General features: G+C 38.4%; 1 protein-coding gene and 1 long non-coding RNA gene across 3 annotated transcripts in view; one reads left to right on the top strand and one right to left on the bottom strand.

The window, feature by feature from the left end:
- LOC132392690 (uncharacterized) overlaps positions 1-17,179 on the bottom strand; it is a 52,819-nt gene extending 35,640 nt beyond the window's left edge. Inside the window, exon 1 of one of the 2 annotated variants that reach the window (XR_009511623.1) lies at positions 17,075-17,179. This is a non-coding gene — a long non-coding RNA (uncharacterized LOC132392690). The remainder of the gene's footprint in view (positions 1-17,074) is intronic. The other variant, XR_009511622.1, reaches the window with a different exon arrangement.
- The window catches only part of dnah7 (dynein, axonemal, heavy chain 7), a 269,206-nt gene that overhangs the window by 218,799 nt on the left and 24,797 nt on the right, over positions 1-25,610 (top strand). Inside the window, exons 60-61 of the mRNA XM_059966905.1 lie at positions 12,714-12,944; positions 15,091-15,243. Coding sequence (XP_059822888.1) covers positions 12,714-12,944; positions 15,091-15,243 — 384 coding nt within the window. The remainder of the gene's footprint in view (positions 1-12,713; positions 12,945-15,090; positions 15,244-25,610) is intronic.

The following is a 25,610-nucleotide window of genomic DNA, read 5'->3' as shown; positions in this document are numbered from 1 at the left end:
CTACCTTATACCAATTGATGACCAAATGAGTTTGGCCAATTAGCAATAAATGTTGGTGAAATTTTGTGTCATCTCCTTAGTAAGGGTAAGGGGTTGGGAAGGGTAAACAGTGGCTTGTAACTTAATAATTATTCAGAACTAAACTATCATACACAATCATTCCTAACAAAGGCACCTCCAAACAGTGGAAATTTTAAGGTCCTGCATACTGCCCTGAAAGGTGGACCTGAAGATTTTCTGGCTCCTCCATGCCATTAAGAAGAAAATAGTAAAATGATTTACTTACACTACAGGTCTCAGCAGGTTTTATCAGGACCACTCCCTTCTCTTCAAGCTACATATCAAAGTACCATATACATCTATGGTACTTTAATATATAGCTTTTCTATGAGCTCCAAATATATCTATTTGTATTCTGTGAGTATCCTTGTTGCTGGGAATTTAATACTGCACTTGAGCAGATCTGATTCAGAATTAAATATGTAAGCTAGTCTGTCATCTCTATGCAGCTCTGCTTCTCGGTACTGTTTCTGCAGCGCATCCAGCTTAAGCTAAAGTTAAATGCCAATTTAATTTAATGCTCTGAGTCAAGATGTTGGGGGTCAGGATCTACAATGTTGGCTTAAGCATAATAGTCAGTGTGATAATGGGAGAGTGCTGGATTGTCATCCATGTCATCTTTTGAGCAAGATGGTGAACCAGAAGGCTCATCGGTTCTCTCAAATGAACCTAGAGAAATTATTGGCACACCCTCATTTCTTTGCTTAGCAGAGCAGCTATTCATGCCATTTTGGCCAATATTTAATTTTCAACAGAATGGACTGAAGAGTTTTTTTAAGAAGTTATTTAAAGACATTGAAACATACTATAAGCCTCAATCATTCATTCTTTAATTTTGGGGCATAAGTTACAATATGGAGTAGTTTTCTGATTTCTCACTATCAGCAATATACTGTATCTTGTGTTTTGAAGCAAAGCAGCAGGAAATTAATGAGCTTATAAACTCTGATTTTTCAATACATGGCTGACGAAAGGTTAAAATCTCAAAACCTACACTTTTATGCCAGATTTATATTAAATTCTCTGCTCACCTTGATCAATATCACCTCAATATTTGGTGAATCATGATACTCAGATGGAGACAGCTTTGAGGATAAAACTTGAATGGGAATAGTTGCTAGCTATTTACAGTAGCCTGCAATATTTATGCCAATCCTGATGTCAAGTTAAACTAAGTTTCTTCTGACCCATATTCCTCCAATGCCTGCATAGTTCGTGTATCTATATGACAACCCTTTAAGCGACGCTATCATTTCTGCTTCCATTACTACCTCTTGTGGCATCTTTTTTAAAAAACTTTAAACTTTCCCCCTGTGATTTGAACTGTCTACCAATCTATTTATCTGGTAATTTTATGAACTTCTATCAGATCTCCCCACACTCTAGGGAAAACTACCCAGCTGTAATGAACCTTTTCTTATACCCTCTAATACAGCAAGCATCGTGGTAAACCTTTTCTGCAACCTTTCCAAAGCTTCCACATCCTTTCTTGCAATGGGCCAACCAGAACTGCACACAATACTCAATACAAGTGTGGCCTAACTAATCTTTTATATTCCTGCAACATGACTTCCAAGATTGTTGTACTTGATGTTTAGACCTATGAAGGCTCTCATGCAATATGCCTTCTTTTTCAACCTGTGTGGGGGAGCACTTTCAGGGAGTTATGGACTTGCACTACAAGATTCCTCTTTTCATCAGTGCTGTTAAGGGTCCTGCCATTATCCATATATTTCCTCCTTGTATTTGATTTCACAAAGTGCAACACATCACATCTACTCAGAATAGACTCTTTTATTCAATTTATCTGTCAATATCTGTCACTGGTCTAAACTCTGCTGTATCTTTTTACAGCAGCTCCACAACACAATCAACCTTTGTGTCATCTGTAAGCTCACTAAACACCACTCTACATTTTCATTCATTAATTGTGTGGATAGCCAGAGGCTTTTCCTCAGGGCTGATAACACAAGGGGGCGTAATTTTAAAGTGCTTGGGAGTAGGTACAGTGGGTGGGGGGGGGGGGGGGGGTGGAATGACAGAAGTAAGTTTTTCACACACAGTGGGGGGGGTGTGTATATACACTGCCAGCAATGGTAGTAGAGGTGGATACAATAGGGTATTTAAGGGACTCTTGGACAGGAACCTGGAGCGTAGAAAAATAGAGGGCTATGTGATTTGGAAATTCTTGGCAGTTTCTAAAATAGGTTACATGGCTAGCACAACATTGTGAGCCAAAGTGCCTGTAATGTGCTGTAGATTTCTATGTTCTATGTTAAGAATCATTCTATTAATTCTAATTTTATTGAATTTATCTTTTTGGTGGGGAGGGGGAACTAGCCATCTCTAGCATTTGCAATCCAACTGTAACTGGTGCCGAGAAGATGGTGGTGAGCTGCTGTGAAGGTACTCACGTGATTCTCTGGCAGAGGAAGATCAAGGATGTCAACCCAACAATGATGACTGAATCATGACATGCTTCCAAGCCAATATAAAGTGTGACTTAAAAGGAAGCTCACAAATGGTACTAATCTTGTGTGCCTATGGCCCCTGTCTTCTTGGTGTTAAATTTAATGGGTTTTGTGTGGCCCTGTTGGAGAAGTCTAGGTGACTATTTGAATTGTATTTATTCATGGTTGGCACGTGCCCTAGTGGGCAAGGCATCAGACTAGTAACCTGAAGGTCACTGGTTCGAGCCTCAGCTGAGGTAATGTGTTTGTGTCTGTGTCCTTGAGCAAGGCACTTAACACATTGCTCTGCAACATCACTGATGCCAAGCTGCATGGGTCCTAGTGCCCTTCCCTTGGACAACATCGGTGGCGTGGCGAGGGGAAGGCCTGCAGCTTGGGCAACTGCCAGTCTCCCATACAATCCAGGTGCAGATCCATGGTCTTTTGAGACTGACGGATGCCACCACCATTCATGGTACATGCAAATGGTGATGCAAATATAATAAAAGTTACTGTTTCATTGCACTGCTGTTGGGAGGGAATAAACCTCTGGAATGATGCACAGGATACTAAGGAAGCACACAACTTTATCCAGAAGGGTGTGAAGTTTCTGGAAAGTTGCTGGAGCAAATGAAGAAAATTTCATCTTTTGGCTTTTTTTATAGCTGAGTTTTAAAAAAATATATAGTGAGAAAATGAATCATTCATCACTAGATACCCAAATTCACAGTTGAATTTCTGGTCAATGGTAAAAAGAATCAGGCAATTTGGCCTGTTGAGTCATAGATATGATCCATTTTTTTCACAGCCCTAATTTCCTGCATTTCCCCCAACCTCCTGCCTCTGCCCCCCCCCCCCAATATCCATTCATGCCTTGACCAATCATGAATCAATCAACAATACATTGCCTTAAATATACATGAAGACTTGGCCTCCACGGCTGCCACAGCTAATTCCACAGATTAATCACTCTCTGGCTAAATCTTCCTCTATTTTGAGGCTGTGTCCTCTGGTCTTAGACACTCCCACCATAAGAAGCATCCTTTCCACATTCATTCTATCAAGGCCTTTCACCATTCGACAGGTTTCAAATAGGTCACCCCTCATTCTTTTAAATTACAGTGAATACAGCCTCAGCCATCAAGTACTCTTCATATGACAACCTGTTTAATCCTGGTATCATTTTCATGAACCTCCTTTGAACCCTCTCCAGTTTCAGCACATTCTTTCCAAGATAAGGGACCCAAAGCTGCACCCAGTACTGTAAGTGAGACTCACTGGTGTTTTATAAAATCTCAACATTACATCCTTACTTTTTTATTGTAGTCCTCTTGAAATGAATGCTATCATCACATTTGCCTTTCGCACCACTGACTCAACCTGCAAATTAATCTTTAGAGAATCCTGCCCAAGGACTCCCAAATCACTTTGCACCTCAGATTTTTGTATTTTCTCTCCATTTAGAAAATAGTCATCCCTTTCATTTCTTCTGCCAAAGTGCATGACCATACTCTTCCTAACACTGTTTTCCATCTGCCACTTCTTTGCCCATTCTCCTAATCTGTCTAAATCCTTCAGTAATCTCCCTAAATCCTTCAGTAATCTCCTTATTTCTTCAGAACTACCTGCCTCTCCACCTCTCTTTGTATCATCAAACTTCACAACAAAGCCATCAATTCCATTATCCAAACCACTGGCATACAATGTAAGAAGAATTGGTTCCAACACAGACCACTGTGGAGCACCACTAATCACCTGCAGCCAACCAGAAAAGGCTCCCTTTATTCCCACTCTTTGTCTCCTGCCATTCAGCTACTGTTTTATCCATACTAGAATCTTTCCTGTAATACCACAGGCTCATAGCTTGTTAAGCAGCCTTATGTGTGGCCATTTCAGAAGGGTCAAAGGCCTTCTGAAAATCCAAGGACAAAACATCAATCGATTCCCCTTTGTCTATCTTGCTTGTTATTTCTTCAAAGAAATTCAATGGATTTGTCAGGCAAGATTTTCCCTTGAGGAAACCATGCCTATTTTATAATGTGCCTCCAAGTACCCCGAAACCACATCTTTCAACAAACGACCCCAACATCTTCCCAACCACTGAAGTCAGATTAACTGGCCTATAATTTCCTTTCTTCTGCCTCTCTCCTTTCTTGAAGGGTGGAGTGATATTTGGAATTTTCCAGTATTCAGAAACTGTTCCAGAATCTAGTGATTCTTGAAAGATCATTACTAATGCCTCCACAATTTCCTCAGCCACCTCTTTCATTACCTTGGAGTGTACACGATCTGGTCCAGGAGACTTATCTATCTTAAGGCCTTCCAGTTTCCCAAGAATCGTCTCTCTAGAGATAGTAACTTCACACACTTCATGACCCCTGACACCTGGAACTTCCACCATACTGCTAGTGTCTTGACAGTGAAGACCGATGCACAATACTTAGTCAGTTCATCTGCCATTTCCTTGTCTTCCATTACTACCTCTCCGGCACTGTTTTCCAATGGTCTGATATCCATTCTTGCTTCTTTTTTACACTTCATGTATCTGAAGATACTTCTGTGATCCTCTTTAATTTTATTGGCTATCTTACTTTTGTTTTCCATCTTTACTTTAATTACCTTTTTAGTTGCCATTTGTTGGTGTTTTAAAGCTTTCCAATCCCCTAATGTCTCTCTATTATATGCCCTCTCTTTGGCTTTTATGTTGGCTTTGACTTCGCTTGTTAGCCATGGTCAAGTCATCTTGCCTTTAAAATACTCCTTTCTCTTTGGGATGTATATATCCGGTGCCTTATGAATTGCTTCCAGAAATTCCAGCCATTGCTGCTGTGCTGTCATCCCTGCCAGTGTTCTCTTCCAATCAATTCTGACCAACTCCTCTCTCATGCCTCTGTAATTCCCTTTACTCCACTGTAGTACTGATACATCTGACTTTAGCTTCTCATTCTCAAACTTCAGACTGAATCCAATTATGTTATGATCACTTGCCACTAAGGCTACTTTTACCTTAAGCTCTCCAATCAATTCCAGTTCATTGCACAACACCCAACCCAGAATTGCTCTCACTCTCGTGGGCTCAATCATGAGCTGCTCAAAAAAGCCATCCCATAAGCATTCTAGAAATTCCACCTCTTGGAATCCGACACCAACCTGATTTTCCCAATCTACCTCCATATTCAAATCCACCATGACTATTGTAACATTGCCCTCCCGTTGTAACTTATAGAGTACATCCTTACCACTGTTTGGGGTTCTGTGCATAACTCCCAACAGGGTGTTGTTACCCTTGCAGTTCCTTAGCTCTATCCACAATGATTCCACACTTCCCAATCTTACGTCACCTCTTTCTAATGATTTTAATTTCATTTTTTACTAACGAAACCACACCACACTCTCTGCCTTCTTGTATATCGGTTCAATAATATATGTATCCTTGGACGTTAAGTTCCAAGCTATAATCTTCTTCCAGCCAATGTTCATCGATGCCTACAACATTATATTTGTCAATCTGTAACTGTGCTACATTCATTGACTTTATTCCATACACTGTGTGTATTCAACTATAACACCTTTAGACATGTGTTCACCTTTCTAGATTTTGTCTGCCTTTTTTGCCCTATCATCAGCTTCTCCTTGCTAGGAATTTCACTGTACATTGCCTCTGTTTGTAAACCAGCTGCCTTATCTTCAGGACTATCACCGAAGTTCCTATCCCCATTCCAAATTAATTTACACCCACCCAAAGAACTCTAGCAAACCTGCCTGCAAGCATATTTGACCCCTTTGGGTTCAGGTGTAACTTGTCCCTTTTGTACAGGTTGTACCTTCCCCAGAAGAGATCCCAATGCCTCCTGGGCCAGTTCCTCACCCACATATTCACCTGTCAAGTCATCTTACTCTTGCCCTCACTGACACGTAGTACAGGCAGCAATCTAGTGATTACTACCCTGGAGGCCCTGTTTCTCAGCTTTCTACCTAGCTCCCTAAACATCTCTCTTCAGGACCTCCTCACCTTGTCTACTTATGTCATTGGTGGCATTACGTACCAAGACTTCTGGCTGCTCACCCTCGCCCTTGAGAATGCAATGGATATGATCTGAGACATTCCTGATCCTGGCACCAGGGAGGTAACGTACCATTTGGGAGTCTCTTTTGCACTTGCAGGACTTTGTCTCTATTCCTCTAACTAAGGAATCTCCTATCAACACTGCAGTCCTCTTCACCTCTCTGCTCTTTTGAGCCACAGCACCAGGCCTAGTGCCAGAGATCTGGTCACTGTGGCTCCCCTTGGTAGGTCATCACCCTCAATAGTATCCGAAGCTCTATACTATTGAGGGGCATACTCTACACTGGCTGTGCACGTCCCCTCTTTCTCCTGACACTCACCCGGTTCCCTGTCTCCTGCAAGCAAGGGGTGACTACCTTCCTGTAGCTCCTGTCTATTACCTCGTCATTCTCCCATATGAGTTGAAGGTCATTAAATGATCATGTGAAGAAAACACTTTTTAGTAATTTAGGAGATTGAAATGGAGGACAAGAATGTTTTAAACATAAAAATTCATTATCGGAATCAGGATATTGTTTATTATCATGAACATAAGTTGTGAAATGTGTTGTTTTCTGGCAGTACAGTGCAAAACATAAAAAATTAGTATGTACAATAAATAAATAGTGCAATAGAGGAAGAGCAAGATAGTTTCCATGGACTGTTTATAGATCTGATGGCAAAGGTAAAGAAGCTGTTTATAAAGCATTGAGACTGTTCTTGAGACTCCAGAGCAGACACCTTAAAAGTAGGTTAAATAGTTGATCAAAGATTGGATTTTACAAGCAAAATAGCATTCCGTCGGTTTAATGGACTCAGAACTACTGCTGATGTATAGGGTCTACATAGTTGGTTTCAGTAATAATTTCTATTTAATTCCTTATGATTTTTGATGATCTTCTCTGGTTGGCTGCTGGGGACTAATGGTTCCGCAGGGGTCGATGTTGGGACCACTTCTTTTCATGTTATATGTCAATGACTTGGGTGACAGAATTGAAAGCTTGGTGGTTAAGTTTGCAGATGATACAAAGATAGCTGGAGGGGTGGGTAATGTTGAGGAAACAAGGAGTTTTAAGAAGGACTTGGACAGATTAGGAGAATGGACCAGGAAGTGGCTGATTGAGAATAGTATACAGAAGTGTATGGTCATGTACTTTGGTGGAAGGAATAAAATTGTAGACTATTTTCTGAATGGGGAGAACATTTAGAAATTGGAAGTGCAAAGGGACTTGGGAGTCCTTCTTCAGAATTCTTGAAAAGGTTAATTTGCAGGTTGAGTCAGTGGTGAGGAAGGTAAATTTGATATTAGCATTCATTTTGAGAGAACTAGAATATAAAAGCAAGGATGTAAAGCTGAGCCTTTATAAGACATTGGTCAGAGCACACTTTTGTCAGGGTATTGTGAGCAGTCTTAGGCCCTTTATCTAAAAAAAAGGATGTGCTGCCATTGGAGAGGGTCTGGAGGATGTTCATGAGAATGATACTGGGAATGAAATGTATGAGGAACGTTTGATGGCTCTGCACCTATACTCACTAGAGGTTAGAAGAATGAAGGGTGATATCATTAAAGCCTATTGAATATTGAAAGGCCTAGATAGAGTGGACATGGAAAGGATGTTTTCTGTAGTGGTGAAGGATCAGAAGGCACAGCCTCAGAACAGAAGGATGTCCCTTTAGAATTGAGATGGAGGAATCTCGTTAACTAGAGGGTAGGGAACCTGTGGAATTATTGTTACATACACCTGTGGAGGCCAAGTCATTGGATATATTTAAAGCAGGAGAAGAGAGTTGAAAGGAATAATAAATCAGTCATGGTGGAATGGTGGAGCACACTCAATGGGCTGAATGGCCTAATTCTGTTCCTATGTCTTGTGGTCTTATGTTTGCATTAGAGGCCAGGCAGGATTAATACTACATCTGTGAAATGGCATCTCTGACAATTAATTCTGCACTGAAGCCTTAAACTAAATGTTGTCTCTAAAATCATGAGAAAGGACTCGATTCACTATCTTATCATTAATCTTAAACTTTGAATAAGGGATCAGTTTTAGGCAATTGCTTCATTGGTAGTTAAACAATCCAGTTTTAATTGTAAGTTAATTTTTATTGGCTCAAATTTTGTAGGATTTTGCTAGTAGTTCTGCATTGAAAAAGCAGTATTTCTCAGCATAACTGCTAACAACTTTTGGGATGATTAAGGCAATGCAGAAGTTCTAAAATTACTAGATAAGCTGCTGATGATTGTTCTGGTGGTCTTGGCATGTAGGTCGATAGCAAAGCCTTAGAATTTGTACTAGGATATGTTCAAGATTTACCACAAGAATAGATCTGGTAAAAGATCTGTAAGACAGTTAATTTCCTTAATACTAGTTTGTCTGTGAGGAAGACTTTAAAAAACCTAATTACCACAATATTTTAAATCATTTAGCTATGTTGATTTTATTTAATTTCTAAAATTTCTTTAAAATTGTAGTATTCTGTTGTTATTTATATTTATAATAGTTTTAAATGTTTATAGATTCTGCAAAATGCTTGACCATTTTAAAAGTCAGCAAGGTTAGGGAGGGGCTTTGCTATCTGTCAAGTGGTTTTATAATTGGGGCTTTTCCTCCCCTTACTCTGTGGCCTGATAATGTTTCATAAAGCTGTGCTTCCTCTCAGTTTTATTGTTGAGTTCCAGGATCATTTGGACCACATGATTAGATTAGAAAATAAGTTTAGGGAAATGGGATACATCAGCAGGAAGTGTGGATGGTGTGCCATCCATGGGGAAATCATAACTCATGACATTTTATGGGTTGGGGTCTGTAAACATTGCACAAGTTACTGTTTCAGTGTGAACCTGAAATGCCCTCTTTAGTTGGTTATTATATGGAAATACTTGAATGAATTTTATTAAAGTCCAAAGTACTTTTCTAATTCATGACAATAAATGGATTTGTTATATTTCTGTGAAGTTTATTGTCATATGCATAGAAACATATATGCACAGGTGCAGTGTAAACCTTACAGCAGGATCTTGAGAAAACATAAACGTAAATTATATAAATACAGTTCATTTTCAAATAGTCATATATTTCATTCCTTCAGAAAAATAAAATCTGATTTGAGTAATGGATTTCTGAATCAGGCTACATCATAGTTCGCAATTATCCACTTGACAGTAAATGGAAAGTACTTTGTGTTGGTGAGTTCAGCTTACAGTTGATGTAATGAATCATTTGCTCTAACTGAATGATGATTGATTGGTGTAATAGTGTTCTTTATTGTTATCTGTTCTGAAAAATAATTCCACAGTGCTACTGCTGTAGTCTAGGTTGATGTTATTGTTGCTGCTATTAAAGTGTGATTTATCTGAACAAGAAATATTTCAGTTATTCGTGGCAGACAGGAACAAAAGAAACAAAAAATAGCAGGAAAGTGATGCCATGTTTTATCTCTGAAATACATATATTAATGTTTTAATATCTCAAATACAAATGTTAATTAAATTAATTGATGTACTATTTTAAAAAATAGAATCAGAATCAAGTTTAACATCACTGGCATACAGTATGTTGTGGAATTTTTTGATTTATGGCAGCAGAACAGTCCAATACATAATACAAAATTATAAATTACAGTAAGAAATATATATAATTAAAATTAAAGTAGTTGTGCAGCAAAGCACAAAAAAGTGAGGTGGTCTACATGGTTCATTTATAAATCTGATGCTGAAGCAGAAGAAGAAGCTGTTCCGAGAATGTTGATTGTATGTCTTCAGGCTCCGATATCTTCTCCTTAATGGTAGCAATATGAAAAGGGCATGTCCTCATGATGGGCATCCTTATTGGTGGATACTGCCTTTCTGAGGCATGGCCTTAAGTAATGGATACATACATGTTTTCATGCTATGTATACAATTGCATTTGTAGAAGTTGCAGATATATTGGAAGAAATAGGTTTTGGACTTTGAAAACTTGTGTATCCTCAGGAATTATATCTAACAAATAATATAGACATTGACATTTACTTTCAGGTGATATAAATATCCAGAGCCTAACTTGGACAGTTGGCTTTGCAAATTGACAGGCAGAAGGTGGAGTAAAGTTTTCCATGAATACTTCAAAGTGGATTAGAGCATATTTTAAATCAAACTGGTTTTTAGAAGATCATAACTGAGCTTCTGCTTTTGCAATATCACTATCAGAAGACAAGTAACTGACTGATTAATATCTTTAAAAAAGGATAGGTATTCTGCATATGATAATCAGTAGATTTTCATTTATAAAGAGACTATTTTGATTCAAAACAGAAAACGCTGGAAATATTCAGCAAGTTGAGCAAATCTGTTGTTGCGAATGCAGCAACATTGAATATTAAATGAGTCAGGGTTTATAAACAAACTGATATTTATTAACCTCTACTCAAAACTTAGAAAAGTAAACAAACAAATAACTTAATAGGAAGTTAACTGCTATACAGCAATTTAACAAACCGCTGAACTTAGGAACAGTTCTTAAAGCGGTAAATTCGAACACAGTCTTAAAGTGGTCAATTTGAAAGTCCAAGTGATTTACGATGTAAGTGAGAAGAGAGGAGGACTTCCTGAAGTGACAATTTAAGCGATTTCTTTGAAGAAATGACGTATCTGTCGATGCAGAGTACAGCCAGGAAATACCTTCTCTGAGGCGATCACCAAGAAATAAAGCTTCTTAAAATAACTGACCTTTCGATGGAGTGAATATCGCACAAATCTCCCAACCTTTCAGAGGTTAATTCAAACGTGCATGCCACTATTTACGAACGAATCCAGCCTGTCAGTTATCTCGAAGCTGAACCATACGTTATTGACTTTGCCCAAATCCTTTGGTTTCTGTGACATTGTTGATGTCTTCCCTCCCTCTCTGTCTCTCAACAATAAATCTGCATAATCAAAAACTGGCGGCAACTCTCTAACCACCTGGCAGCAAACTCTACGCAGCGGAATAAAGAAATATAACTGCCCCACACTATGGTGGGCCTTGTTTTTTTATACCATTTGGAACATGCCTTCATGAGACAATTACATCACCTCACTCACAAGACCATTACATCATCCCACTGTCCCAGGATCGAACTGTGGGCTTGTAACACTGTGGAGAATAAAGTGTAAGATGGGTTCTTGATTAGTAAGGGTATCAAAGGTTACAGAGAGAGTGCAGGAGAATGGGATTGAGGTTACAAATCTTACATGATTTAATATCAAAGGACCAAGTGGCCCAATTCTGTTTCAATGTCTTGTCTTCAAAAATTGCTCAATCATTTGAAATTTATCAGACTAACTGCTGGCCACAGTGGGTGCTTAAAACTGTATTGTGACAGCCAATAAGGTAAACAGAAAAACATTTGTACAGCAGGAAGATACAAAAATATAAGTTACTGGTAGAAATTAATTTATTCCAAAAGCAATGTTTGAAGACTGAAAAGATGCCTCTAAGCATGACTTTTGGAATTATATGTGGCTGCAGATGGAATGGGAAAGATGTGATCTAAGTAACGTTGATCAGATGATTGTTGGTGCCAGATGAGATGGTTTGAGTATCTCAGGAATTGCTGATCTCCTGGGATTTTCACACACAACAGTCTCTAGATTTTACAGGGGTGCAAAAAACAGAAAAAAAATCCAGTTAACAGCATTCCTGTGGGCAGAAATGTCTTGTTAATGAATGAGATCAGAGGAGAATGTCCAGATTGGTTCAAGCTGATAGGAAGGTGATAGTAACTCAAGTAACCATGCTTTACACCAGTGGTATGCAGAAGAGCATCTTTGAATCCATACCGCATTGAACCTTGAAGTGGATGGGCTACAGCAGCAGAAGACCATGAACATACACTCAATAGTCATGTTATTAGGTGCAGGAAGTACCAAATAAAGAGACCACTGAGTGTGTATCCATTATAGATTTCTAAGTGAATAGTTACAATGAAAAAAGTTTTTTAGAAGAGCTCTGTATTGATAAGTATTTTTAAAATACACAGAGCCAATCAGAAATGTTGCTCTTGACTTGATTTTGTTCAATTCTCTTTTACCACAGTTGAAAGATTTGTTAAGCTTTCCAGAGTTACTAATTATTACGTTTTGGACCATTTAAAGGTGAAGACATTTTTGATGGCCCTAATTTTGTTTATTTTTACAGTCTCGAACCACTGGCACAGCTGGAAAGTCAACCGATGAGGTTGTTTTTGAGGTTTCAACGGATATCCTTAGTAGGCTGCCTGCAGACTTTGACATTGAGGCAGCTATGAGGAAATACCCAACAACATACAACCAAAGCATGAACACTGTATTGGTGCAAGAGATGGGTCGTTTTAACATATTACTCAGAACAATTAGGGAATCCTGCATCAACATACAGAAGGCTATTAAGGTTAGACTTCATATTTACAAACACTGTAATTTTCAGAGTTCATAACCCAATGGACTGACAACGCCAGGACTCAAATTGGCTTGCATCATGCAAACATTGTCTCTCTGTTTTTCAATATATTAAATTTTACTAATTGAAATGGGATAATTTTCAAAAACAAATGAATGGCAGTATTGACGTGTTTTCTTTCTGAATCTGTCCTCAAGATAAATTTGAATGGGTTAAAGAATGCAAATATAAGTGTATACTGTAACATAAAGCAAAGGATTACAATAATACACAATGGGTAGAACTAAAGCTGAAGTTAGTTTTTTTGTTTATTTATCTTACATCATTGTGTTTTTAAATTTTAATTAATGTTTTCAATTAATAGCATTTTCATATTTTTAATGTTATAATTTTATAATACTCTATTTGCTGCATTATTTTTAATATTTCCTCCAAGTTTCCAAATGACTCTAATCATCAGAGATATTTGGAAACAATGTAAGCTGTGAGCTCATGATTAAAGTGGTAGTTGTTGATAAAATCAGTCTGAATTAAAAGCTAATTAAAAAGCATATTCTGGTATCAGAGCATAAAATGATGTTTTTCATTCATTATTTAGGAGTTAGGCACTCTGAGTATAAGGTTATTTCATCCCCAATTTTTCACATATTGCATATTTTAAACAAAAACATAGATTTGTAAATGTTTATTTTCATCATTGAGACAATTTAAGTTGTCTACCTTTTTGAGTTCCAAAGTGTTGAAATGAATCACAGTACTGTACCTCTTTGTCAAACACAAGAGTGTTTAAGAGAGTTCTCAAGATAACAATGCTGACATAAACCAAGAGCAAACAATCAAACACAAAATAAGGTTTCACGTTATTATACTATCCTTAGAGGCAAAATGTCTTTTGTCTCATAAGAAATGTAATGACTTCTTATGTTTTGTAAGTTTATACTGTATATCTCTCAATTTACAGGGATACAATTACAATTCAACTTATTCCAGTTTTTCAAATCTGTAGCTTTCTATCAAATCAGAAGAGTGTAATAATGTTTATTCAAAGAGCTAGTGTAATCAGAACAATTCACAGAGAAGTGAAAAAAATGGTGAATCTTGGAAATCATAACTTGTAATATAGTAAAGACTTCTTTCTAACAATGCATTTGATGCTTTGTGATGCTTTTAACTGAATTACCGGATTTAGTGCATCATTTGGTCCACCATGCTGTCAATATTATACAAGTGCTTTCTATACAAAATTACAATTTTTAACCTTTCTATGCAAAATTACATTTTAAACATTTCTATACAAATTTACTGTTTTTGAAAATAACTGCCCAAGAACTCTTTCTGGATATTAATGAATCTGAGCATGAAAAGCCTCATGACATCAATCTTAACGTTACTTTTTGCTAAACTGGGTTGGCAGCTGCTCCTCCTACTCCCATTGTTTATGTTGAGGTAGTCCCCTGGAATTGCCTCCTTCTCACAAATTTCTTCCATTTGCATCTTCAATCGGATGCACCTTTCACGGCTTTACTATCTCCTGTCTCTCCTGGGTAATAATTAAATGGCCCTTTTCTGCTCTTCACCTAGAGTTTGTAAGCTTCTTTTATTACTCAAGATATCGGCTAAGGTACATTTGTAAAGTATCCCATTTCCAAAGAAACCAAGCATAAAGCATTGTATATAGTTTGTTTGCCTAGAGTGGCATTATCCTTGCCCAACATGTGTCACTATAGATGACATAAAACTCATGCAATAGTTTCAGTTATTTGATACCAATGTAGATTTAACCAATATAGCTTTCAATGTTAAAAACGATGTTTTAATAACAATAAGAATGTTTTTAATGTTATGTTTATTTAGCAATGTCTGGAGTAACTCAACTCTGAGATTGATAGTGAGAACGTAATGCAAAGAGCAAGAAGGTGAATAAATTGAGCTAATCTACAGGTTAACCTTAATCTAATTCGATGGTGAAATGTACTTCAGAAGTTATGTCTTACTCCAGTCCTTTTACTTTGTTTATTTTTACTATTTACAATGAATGACATCTACAGACAGCTACTTTTAAGTGCTGTTTTCTCCTTTGTTAGACACCTGTGCAAAATCTTGTTAATTTGGCATTTTATATTCTGCTGTCATTTAGGGACTCGTCGTGATGTCAGCTGAATTGGAAGAGGTGGTGAAGAGTATGCTGACAGGAAAAAATCCAGCGATGTGGATGAAAAAATCATATCCTAGTCTCAAGCCACTTGGTAGCTACATGCGTGACTTCTTAGACAGACTGAGATTCTTACAGGTGAGTACATTCAGAGTTTTCTACTCTTCAGTGGCTTGTATTTTAGTAGCCTGCCATTCATCACTCAATCCCTTGTGATACTAGTCATTGAAAATTAACATTATAATAAAAAATTAGCTTCTATTGTCTTAATTTTAGCTGTAACAGTATTATCAATTCATTTATGCATCTGTTGTGCACAGTAATCTGCTCAGCAGTGCATATAATATACATTTCAGGCTGTTCTCACAACACAACCATGTGAGTCAAGTTAACACATTTCAATTTAATTTACATTAGACAGATGGTGCATCATGAACTTAAGCACGCATTCCAATAAGGTCTGTAAAATGATAGAACTATTGACCTAATGAAAATATTATCAAAACTTAGCTCAACCAAAATAAGTGAATGAAATTCATGCAGAAAATGGAATTAAAAAAACACAAATATTTTGTTTTAAATGTTGATGTAAAAATAAATCTTTAATCCATCTTAATTTGATTTTACATAATTTCAAACACACTGCCAAATACTAGCCAGCATCTAAATAATAATAAGATGTGAAATTAGTTCACTACCTAAAGCTTCTGTCTATCTCACCAAGATTCTAGTGGGACTGCTTTCTTTTTTTCAATAAGAAAATCCGATCGTTAGCTTCAATATTTCTGTGGTACTTTAAGATAAATTGTAAAAGCCTACTTATCTTTGTTCACTTATCTGTGAATGTAAAATATAAGCATCCTAGGTCCAGCTATCATGAACACAAGAGATTCTGCAAATGCTGGAAATCTTGAGAAACACGCACAAAATGCTGCAGGAACTCAGCAGTTATGCAACAACTATGGAAGTGAATAAACACTCAACATTTGAAGTTGAGGCCCTTCTTCAAGACTGAAGTGGAAGGGGACAAAAGTCAGAAAATGAAGGGGGGGAGGGGAAGGAGTACAAGTTTATCTGATCTCAACTATCAGCGGCCAATTTATGTAACATGAATGGCAGATAGTGACCGTCACAAATAAGATGGAGTTTAATGTCTTTCTGATATTCAGTGATATTGGTATTTATAGACTCATTGATCTTCAGTATATTGAGTCATATAGCTTGGAAACAGGTCCTTTGGCCCAACTGGTCTATACCAACCGAGGTTCCCAACTAAACTGGTCTCTATAGTCTATAGTCTATAGTCATCTGCTCATGTTTGCCTCATTTCCCTGTAAATCAGGAGTTCGCAACCTGGGTTTCATGGACTCCCTCGGTCAGTGGTAGGGGTCCATGGCATAAAAACGCTTGGGAACCGCCGCTCTAAACCTTATAGTGGTTCCAATGTCCTGTATAATATAGACACATTTGCTTATTAGTGTAGTTCAGAATCTGGATATTCTGCCTGGAGTGGATCACCTCCAGACTGCTCAGAAAACAGCTCCGTTGGCTTGAAGGCACAATTCAGAAATTACATTCAATGCCCTCTTGTTTGGTTGGGTGCACCTACAACAGTATGTTACAAAGCAAGCCAATGGTTTCACTGTCACTAGCACACTCTTCAGCATCTCCATTGCTCTCCCTCATTCCTGTCCTTAAATTTAAACCAGCATTGTCCTCAAAAACATCACTACGAACCTAAAAATACAATTAAATTTGAAGTGAAATATTGATGGACATCACAACTTGGCGGCATCGTTGCACCTTGTGATCTACCTGAACTGCATTTTCTATGTAACTATAATATTTTATTCTGTATTCTATTGATGTTTTACCTTAGATTGTGATAATCAATTTTTTTTAAAAAAAAATCAAGATATACCATTAATTCCTTTTGATCTACTTTGTTACCTTATCAATGAATACTTACAGAATTGTCAAACGCAATTTCCCTTTCATAAAACCACGTTGACTTTGTCTTATGTTTGTTTCTTAGTGACCTTATTTCCACATTCTTTTGCTGACTACTTATATCAGGTCATTCAGTTCATGGTTTCTTATTAACAAAAGCAGAACGGCAGAGGGTGCTTTATTTATTTGCATTAGAGTCACTTGATTGACTAACCTTGAAAACAAACACAGCTAGTATTTTTCTAATAAAGATACAAATATATCTGTGTGTACTATTAAACAGCTGACATTAGCGTAACACCATGAAGGATTTTTGATTTCTTGAAAGACAAAACTTAATTATCTTTGTGAAATGCAATTACTGGGCAATGCTGAAGCTAGCCTATAAAAGTACATGTCCTTTATGGTCTGATCTCTAAGGTGTGGTTTTGTAATTACTAATACCTGAACTTTAAAATAAGTTGGAAAATTCCCAAGTGGTGTATTATAGGAGGATTTGGTTTAAGTTCTTGTAGAAGTTGGAGAGAAACCAGAAATACTTTATACTCCCTAGGAAGATGGATAACTGAAATCAAATTAAGTAAATGATGATGCCCTTCAAGGCTTAGTTGAGAATAAATTAAAGATGATGTTGAGTTTTAAGGTTGTCTTTATGAATTGTTAAATAGATGATTAAGTAATTATCATTTGTTGAAATTATTTTATGAGATCCTTAGATGCAATTATTCTCTTTTTGGCCTCCATCTTAATTATTTTCTCAGGGAGTGTTTTATGATTTGGATAAAGCCAAATGAGGGATTTATGAGCATGTAAAATTCCTCAGACATCTGAAGTCAGATTTGAAGAAAGAGATGACATTTATCACATGAAAGATTATATTTTTAATACATTGTTGTTCTAATGGCGAATTCCATTTTTGATTTTGCTGTCCTTCAGTTTTGCTAATCTGATCTGGGTGAGATACACCAAAAATAAGCAACATACAGAATTTAATGTGAAGAAGATACAGGTATTCCAGAATAGAAATGTATTATACTAGTGCTGTGAAACACCTGCATTTTAATATTGGCACAGGAGCATCAATTGCAAACCAACTCTTTCTGATTCTTGACTTTATTGATTTAGCGATAACTATAATATTTAGGCTTTGTACAAAGACCAAAAACAAAACAGTAATTTATATGTTTCCTCAGATTCAGATCCTCTTGAAGTATTTTACAGTTATTAAGGTATTTTTTTTAAACTAAGTCTCCATTACAATCTTTCTGGTTGATTTGTTTCCAATATTCTGTGCATGCCACATTTCTGGTATCAGTGTTGATAAATCGTACGGAGTGTGAAGTTGCAAAGCATTTCAGAAATTGATCCATGGTTTACCACTCCTGCTGTGCACGGTACTGGGTTCATTGAGGTCCCTGATTTAATAAGATAGTTGCCTTTTCAGAATCCTTCTTGGGCTGTTCAGAATATTTAGTTTGCCATTTATAATTTTGGTCAGATACTTGGAGTAATTCCCTATTTGCTCTGTTTTATAACCTTTTCTCCTACCTCATCGCATTCTTTTTGTAAGATGCCATCTTAACTAATTCCAGTAATGTAGAAGACAAAGAGTAGTTTCTCAGCAAGAGCTGATGGTGTACTGGTTGATGTGCTTCAAATAAATAATGCATGTCTGAATCTTGATCATTGCCTCCAATCATCTGACATTATGGGATACAGTACTATGCAAGTGGTATGTAAGGCGGGGAGCTAGTATGGCTTGCATACTCTGCAAGTGTTATTTAGATTTGTGTCAGGCAAGGTAGGAGACCTTCCTGGATCTGCTAGCAGATAAATCCACAACTGAGCTGTTCTCAGTTGCAGTTTGTGGTGCAGTTTTCAGCTTAGTCACAGCGCCAGCCACTGAACAGATGCACTATGCCTTTGTGTTTACTAGCAAAGGACCATATTCCCATTTCTGACTGGGACATCCATCTGCTTAGCTAAGTGCAGAAAAATCATTAAAATGAATATGAGAGATTGGCTGAATAGACAAAGTTAAGTAGAGCTTTAAAATTTGATTCAACTAAATTACTTCAGGAGTTCTTAATTATTTTCAATGCACTTAAAAGTGCTTGCACCTTTTAGCTTTTAAAAAGAATAATAATTTTACTTTTTTAAGTTCTTTTTTTAACAGATCCTGACTGTTTTCTTTTGTCATTCAAGCCTCTGGCATACCCAAATGACTTTTGTATGTCATTTGTTGGCCCTGTTTCTCAGATAAGAGGACAAATATTTGGATTTTTCAAGGTCTACATTTAGACAGGAACTTACCATTTCACACAGTGATCTCTCCAAGATCATCTTGATGCCCTCAGAATTTATGTTGTGCTCTGTTGGAGAGCTTTTCAGCTAAGGGGAAACAGGGAGTGGCCAACTGTTTGTTTAAATATTGACCACAATTGCAGCAATTTCCATGCCTTCTGACAAACTGTCATTTTGGGAGGGCTATCTATGCTCCTGTTTCGTAGAACTCTCTGTTCTCTAAGAGACTATGAATAGCCTGGCTGTGGCCTATTATAATATGTAATGCATCGGTTAAACTTTACAGCTTGTGTACGGGGGGGGGGGGGGGGGCAGCATTGTGTATGACGTCTCTTACAGCAGATCATTTGGTGGCATCTGCACCAGCGAGCAACTTCTAAAGGCTATCACTTTTTTATGTGCTGTGTGAGATTAATAGTTGGCCTCCCTGGGAGTGGAATTATTTGAAGGGTGAAGCTTGTTGCAGGACATGATGACAAGGAGTAAGAGCAGTCTGTAGATCTCTGGTAATGAAAAATTATTCTCTGGATTGAACAGAGCGATATCTCTGACCTTCCTCTATGCTGATGGCATGTGTTTCCTTATCAAGCAGGAATTAAATTGGTCCAATGAGCCATTGTTTTGCAAAATCTCCTAAATATTACCTAATATCAACATATATACATTGTCTATTCTTACTGCCATCTCAGTAAACCTCCACTGATTATCACTTCCTCCCAAATAAACGTCTTTTGGTGGATACTTTTCAAGTAGCAGAATACAGTGATGGTGTTTCTTCTGTGTGAGTGCTTTTCAGTTTTGAGCTGTTGTGAAATCTAGTTAGCAGAAACACTAAAGAACTGCAGGTTTGATTGTTATCTTGTTTGCTTATATTTAATTTAGTTATTCTTGGCATGTGCATCACTTTGGCACCCTTAATCATCTCTTTCCAGGCACTGCATCTGAACTCGTAAATAATGTATTACTGTTTCTCCCAGTAATAGGGTGATTTAAGGTTCTTTCTCATACAGAGTGTACTGGTCAGAGATTGACCTTGATGTATCTGGTATGTGTCGTTTACATGGCAATTCCTCAGGATGGAGTGCTGGGCAATTTACATCAAATATGCTGGGCATATTTTAAATTGGGACACCAACAGAAAGCTACCAGCTCTGGATTGCTCATCTGTTAATTACAACAGACATTGAGTAGGTGTCAAATTCAAAACCCAGGTCTTCTGCATAGGTGCCAAAGAGAAACTTAAATCATTTGCGTTGTCACTTGAATTTAAGATTTATCATCTGCACAAACTGAATATGCTCTATTATAATGGAGTAACATATGAAGAAGCACTGGTGCTTCTGGTGTCAAAGCACAGCTCAAGCATCACCTAAGAACCTGCTAATGACACCACTGTTGTTGCTGGATTCTCAAATAGCAACAAGACAGTGTACAGGAGTGAGATTGGCAGTTTGGGTGGTATCGCAGCAACAGCCTTGCACTTGACGTCAGCAAGAGCAGGGAACTGATTGCAGACTTCAGGAATGGGAAATCAGGATAATACATACCAGTCCTCATTGACGGTTCAGCTGTGAAAAGGATGAGCATCTTCAAGTTTCTGGGTGTCAGCCTCCCGGAGGAATTATTCTAGGCTGAACATAATGATGCAGTCACAAGGAAGGCACTTCAGTGGCTCGATTTTGTTAAGGTTTCGAAAAGATTGGTATGCCACCAAAGACACTTGTAAAATTCTGACTGGTTGCATCACAGCATCGTTATAGAAGCTCCATGCACAGAATCGCAAGGGGCTTCAGAATGTTATTCACTGGTTACTTCCCTCAACGGCACAACCCTCCCCAACTTTGAGGACTTATTAGAGGTGATGCTTCAAGAAAGTGCAATCCATCACACTCAGTATCCAGCATATTCCCTCTCCTCATTACTAACAGAAGGAGAGGAAGTACAGAAGCCTAGTGACTCACCCTCAGTGATTCAGAAAGAGCTTCATCCCCCCCACCATCAGATTTCTGAATGGTCCCAGAATTCATGAACACCTCCTCAATATTCTTGTTGTAGTAAGTGTCTTAACTGCTCATCGAAAGCCACTCCCCTGTTGGAGGAGTGGACTGGTCTATGTAAAGAGCATTGCAGTACCTCTTACTAGCTTCTGTTTAGTTGATGGCATCACAGTGCTGGTGGGGTGTGATGTCAACAGCTGAATAGAAACTAGTGGGGGGGGGGCATGTGGTAACCATGCAGTCTCTCTTTTCCTCTTGGTTTGCTGTGGACCAGTTAAATGAGGGTGCCATGGATATGGTAGACATTAGGAGTGTATGCTGCAGTGCAGAAAGCCCAAGCACACACTTTAAATACCGGTAAGTATTTGTGACATTATGTATGCTTATTGTGTAATGCCCAGGTTAAGATGTTTACTGCTATGCTGTGGGTATTTCATTTTAGCAATTCTGTAAGCGCAGTCTTTTTTGCTTTCAGCCTGTTTGGGTTTGAGCTGAGATAAAGGGCTTTATTGTTCAACTTCGGAATGTGGAGTCAGCCAATCAGGATGGTGGAATTGGGAGTAGGTTCTGGAGAACGCTGGGTGGAGAAGTCTTGTGAGGGACACTGGTGTGGTTTGGGGTCTTTCTTGGCGGGAGCTGGGAGAAGATGAGGGAAGATGGCTGAGGATGTTGTCCTTGTTGTACAAGGTGCTTTGTGCAGATATTTGGCTTGAAGGAGGAAGGACCAATACTCGTGTGGGAGAGCCTGTTTGTTTGAGATAGATTTCGAGCAACATTCAGAAGGTGGTGTGTGCTTTCATGCAGGCGGAGGGTCCAGTGCATGATTTACAGACAATTTCAAAATGAGCTCCAACTTCTTGCACGTTTGACTGTTTAATTATAATGAGCCTTTTTTGTATTTTTCTTACTTTTCTTTAATAATTCTTTGGTTAAGTTAACGTTCATAAATATACTTCCTTTATAATTGTATGCAGTGTACGATCTGTTTTTTCTTGCCAACGGACGATTGCAGGGAGGGCAGTAAATCACACGGCATTTGCACAAACCAGGGTTTGGGTGGATGAGACATCCTAACCTCACGGGTTTGGCGCTCTAGTCGTTCGAAGTCTGAAGAAGGTGGGTTTCTCGGTGTGGAGTCCAGTGGCTGTTAGTGAGGGGCTAACGAGCTGTATTTCCAGAGATGACCAGTAAAAGGGATTTCAATTGTCTGTTTTGTCCTGCTACTTCAGATGGTCAGTTTAGATAAGTATCTGTAAAATAAGAGTTTACTGATAAAATAAAATAAAAGTTTAATGTCTGTCTTGAGTTGACTTAGTTTATTGAGTCATAGAAAAGAACCTCACAGAAATAGGCTCTTTGGCCCATATAGTCCACCTTGAACTATTTAAACTGTCTACTCCCATTGATCTGCACCCAGACTATCCCCTCCATTCCCCTACCATCCATGTGCCTATCAAACTTCTCTTAAACATTGAAATCAAGCTTACATGCACCACTTAATGCTGGCAGCTTGTTCCACACTCTCATGACTCTCTGAGTCAAGAAGTTTCTCCTCATGTTCCCTTAAAACTTTCATCTTTCACCCTTAACACATGATCTGTAGCTGTAGTCCATAGGAGCAGAATTAGGCCACCTGGCCCATCGAGTCTGCTTCGTCATTCAATTATTGCTGATCCTTTTATTTTCTCTCCTCCTCAATCCCAGTTCTTGGTCTTCTCCCCATAACCTTTGATGCCATGTTCTATCAAGAACTTATCAATCGCTGCCTTAAGTACACCCAACAACCTGGGCTCCACAGCTGCATATGACAACAAATTCCATAAATTCACCACCCTTTGGCTAAGGAGATTTCTCCATGTCTCTGTTTTGAAAGGGCACCACTCTATCCTGAGGCTGTGCCCTCTTGTCCTAGACTCTCCCACCATGGGAAACATCCTTTCCATATCCACTCTGTCTAAGCCTTTCAACGTTCGAAAGGTCTCAATGAGATCCCCCTCATCCTTCTGAATTCCGGTGAGTACAGACTCCTCGTATGATAACCCTTCCATTCCTGGAATTCTCCTTGTGAACCTCCTCTGGACCCTCTCCAATGCTGGCACATCTTTTCTAAGATGAGGAGCCTAAAACTATTCACAATACTCAAGGTGCGGCCTCACCAGTGCCTTATAAAGCCTCAGCATCACATCCCTGCTCTTGTATTCTAGAACTCTTGAATGCTAACATGGCATTTGCCTTCCTCACCACCGACTCAACCTACAAGTTAACCTTTAGGGTGTTCTGTACTAGGCTCCCAAGTCCCCTTCCATCCCAGATTTTCGGATTTTCTCCCTGTTCAGAAAATAGTCCGCACATTTATTTCTACTACCGAAGAGCATGACCATGCATTTTCCAACATTGTATTTCATTTGCCACTTTCTTGCTCATTCTCCTAATCTGTCTTAAGTCCTTCTACATCCTACCTCTTTCCTCAACACTATCTGCCCCTCCACCAATCTTCGTATCGTATGCAAACTTGGCAACAAAGCCATCTATTCCATCATCTAAATCATTTATATACAGCATAAAAAGAATCGGTCCCAGCACCGACCCCTGTAGAATACCACTAGTCACTGGCAGCCAACCTGAACAGGATCCTTTTATTCCCACTCATTGCCTCCAGCCAATGCTCTAACCACATTAGTAACTTTCCTGTAATACCATGGGCTCTTAACTTGGTAAGCAGCCTCATGTGTGGCACCTTGTCAAAGGCCTTCTGAAAATCCAAATATACTACATCCACTGCATCCCCTTTATTGATCCTACTTGTAATCTCAAAGAATTCCAACAGGTTTGTCAGGCAGGATTTTCCCTGAGGGAAACCATGCTGACTTTGTACTATCTTGTCCTGTGCCACCAGGTACTCCATCACCTCATCCTTAACAATTGACTCTAACATCTTTCCAACCACTGAGGTCAGGCTGACTGGTCTATAATTTCCTTTCTGCTGCCTTCCTCCTTTCTTAAAGAGTGGAGTGACATTTGCAATTTTCCAGTCCTCTGGCACCATGCCAAAGTCCATTGATTTTTGAAAGATCATTTCTAATGCCACCATAATCTCTAATGCTACCTCTTTCAGAACTCTAGGGTGCAGTTCATCTGGTCTTGGATGACTTATGTACCTTTAGGTCTTTCAGCTTTTTGAGCACCATCTCTCTTGTAATAGTAACTGCACCCACTTCTCTTCCTTCACACACTACAACATCAGGCATACTGCTAGTGTCTTCCACTGTGAATGCAAAATACTCATTTAGTTCATCAGCCAACTTCTCATCCCCCATTAATATTTCTTCTGCCTCATTTTCTAATGGTCCTATATCCTCTCTCATTTCTCTTTTATTTTTAACATACTTATAAAAACTTTTACTATCCGCTTTGATATTATTTGTTAGCTTGCTTTCATATTTCATCTTTTCCCTTTTAATGATTTTTTTAATTTGCTCTCTGTAGGTTTTTAAAAACTTCCCAATCCTCTGTCTTCCCACTAATTTTTGCTTTGTTGTATGCCCTTTCTTTTGCATTTACAGTAGCTTTGACTTCCCTTGTCAGCCAAGGTTGTACTATTTTAGCATTTGAGTATTTCTTCATTTTTGGAATACACCTACTCTGCACCTTCCTCATTTTTCCCAGAAACGTACGCCATTGCTGCTCTGCTGACATCCCTGCCAGCAGCTCCTTCCAATTTACTTTGGCCAACTCCTCTCTCATACCACTGTAATTTCCCTTACTCCACATCAGACCTTACTTTCTCCTATCAAATTTCAAGTTGAAATCAATCATACTGGTTCCTAAGATTTCTTTTACCTTAAGCTCCCCAATTGCCTCTGGTTCATTACATAACACCCAATCCAGTATAGCTGACCCTCTAGTAGGCTCAACAACAATCTGCTCTAAAAAGCCATCTCTTAGGCATTTAACAAACTCACTCTCTTGAGATCCATTACCTATAGACCTGCATGTTAAATCTACCATGACTACAATAACGTTGCCCTTTTGACTCACCTTTTCTATTTCTTGTTGTAACCTGTGGTCTACCTCCCACTCACTGTCGGTAGGCCTGTATATAACTGCCATTAATGTCCTTTTACCCTTGCAGTTTCTTAATTGTTTTCTTAACAAGGATTCAATATCTTCTGATCCTTTGTCCCATCTTTCTACTGATTTGATGCCATTCTTTACCAGTAGAGCCACACCACCCCTTCTTCCTACCTTTCTATC

This window comes from Hypanus sabinus, chromosome 4 (genome assembly GCF_030144855.1).
Source record: "Hypanus sabinus isolate sHypSab1 chromosome 4, sHypSab1.hap1, whole genome shotgun sequence".
Taxonomy (NCBI): domain Eukaryota; kingdom Metazoa; phylum Chordata; class Chondrichthyes; order Myliobatiformes; family Dasyatidae; genus Hypanus; species Hypanus sabinus.
Note: the sequence above shows the minus strand (reverse complement) of the source record. Positions and strands in the feature narration are given on the sequence as shown.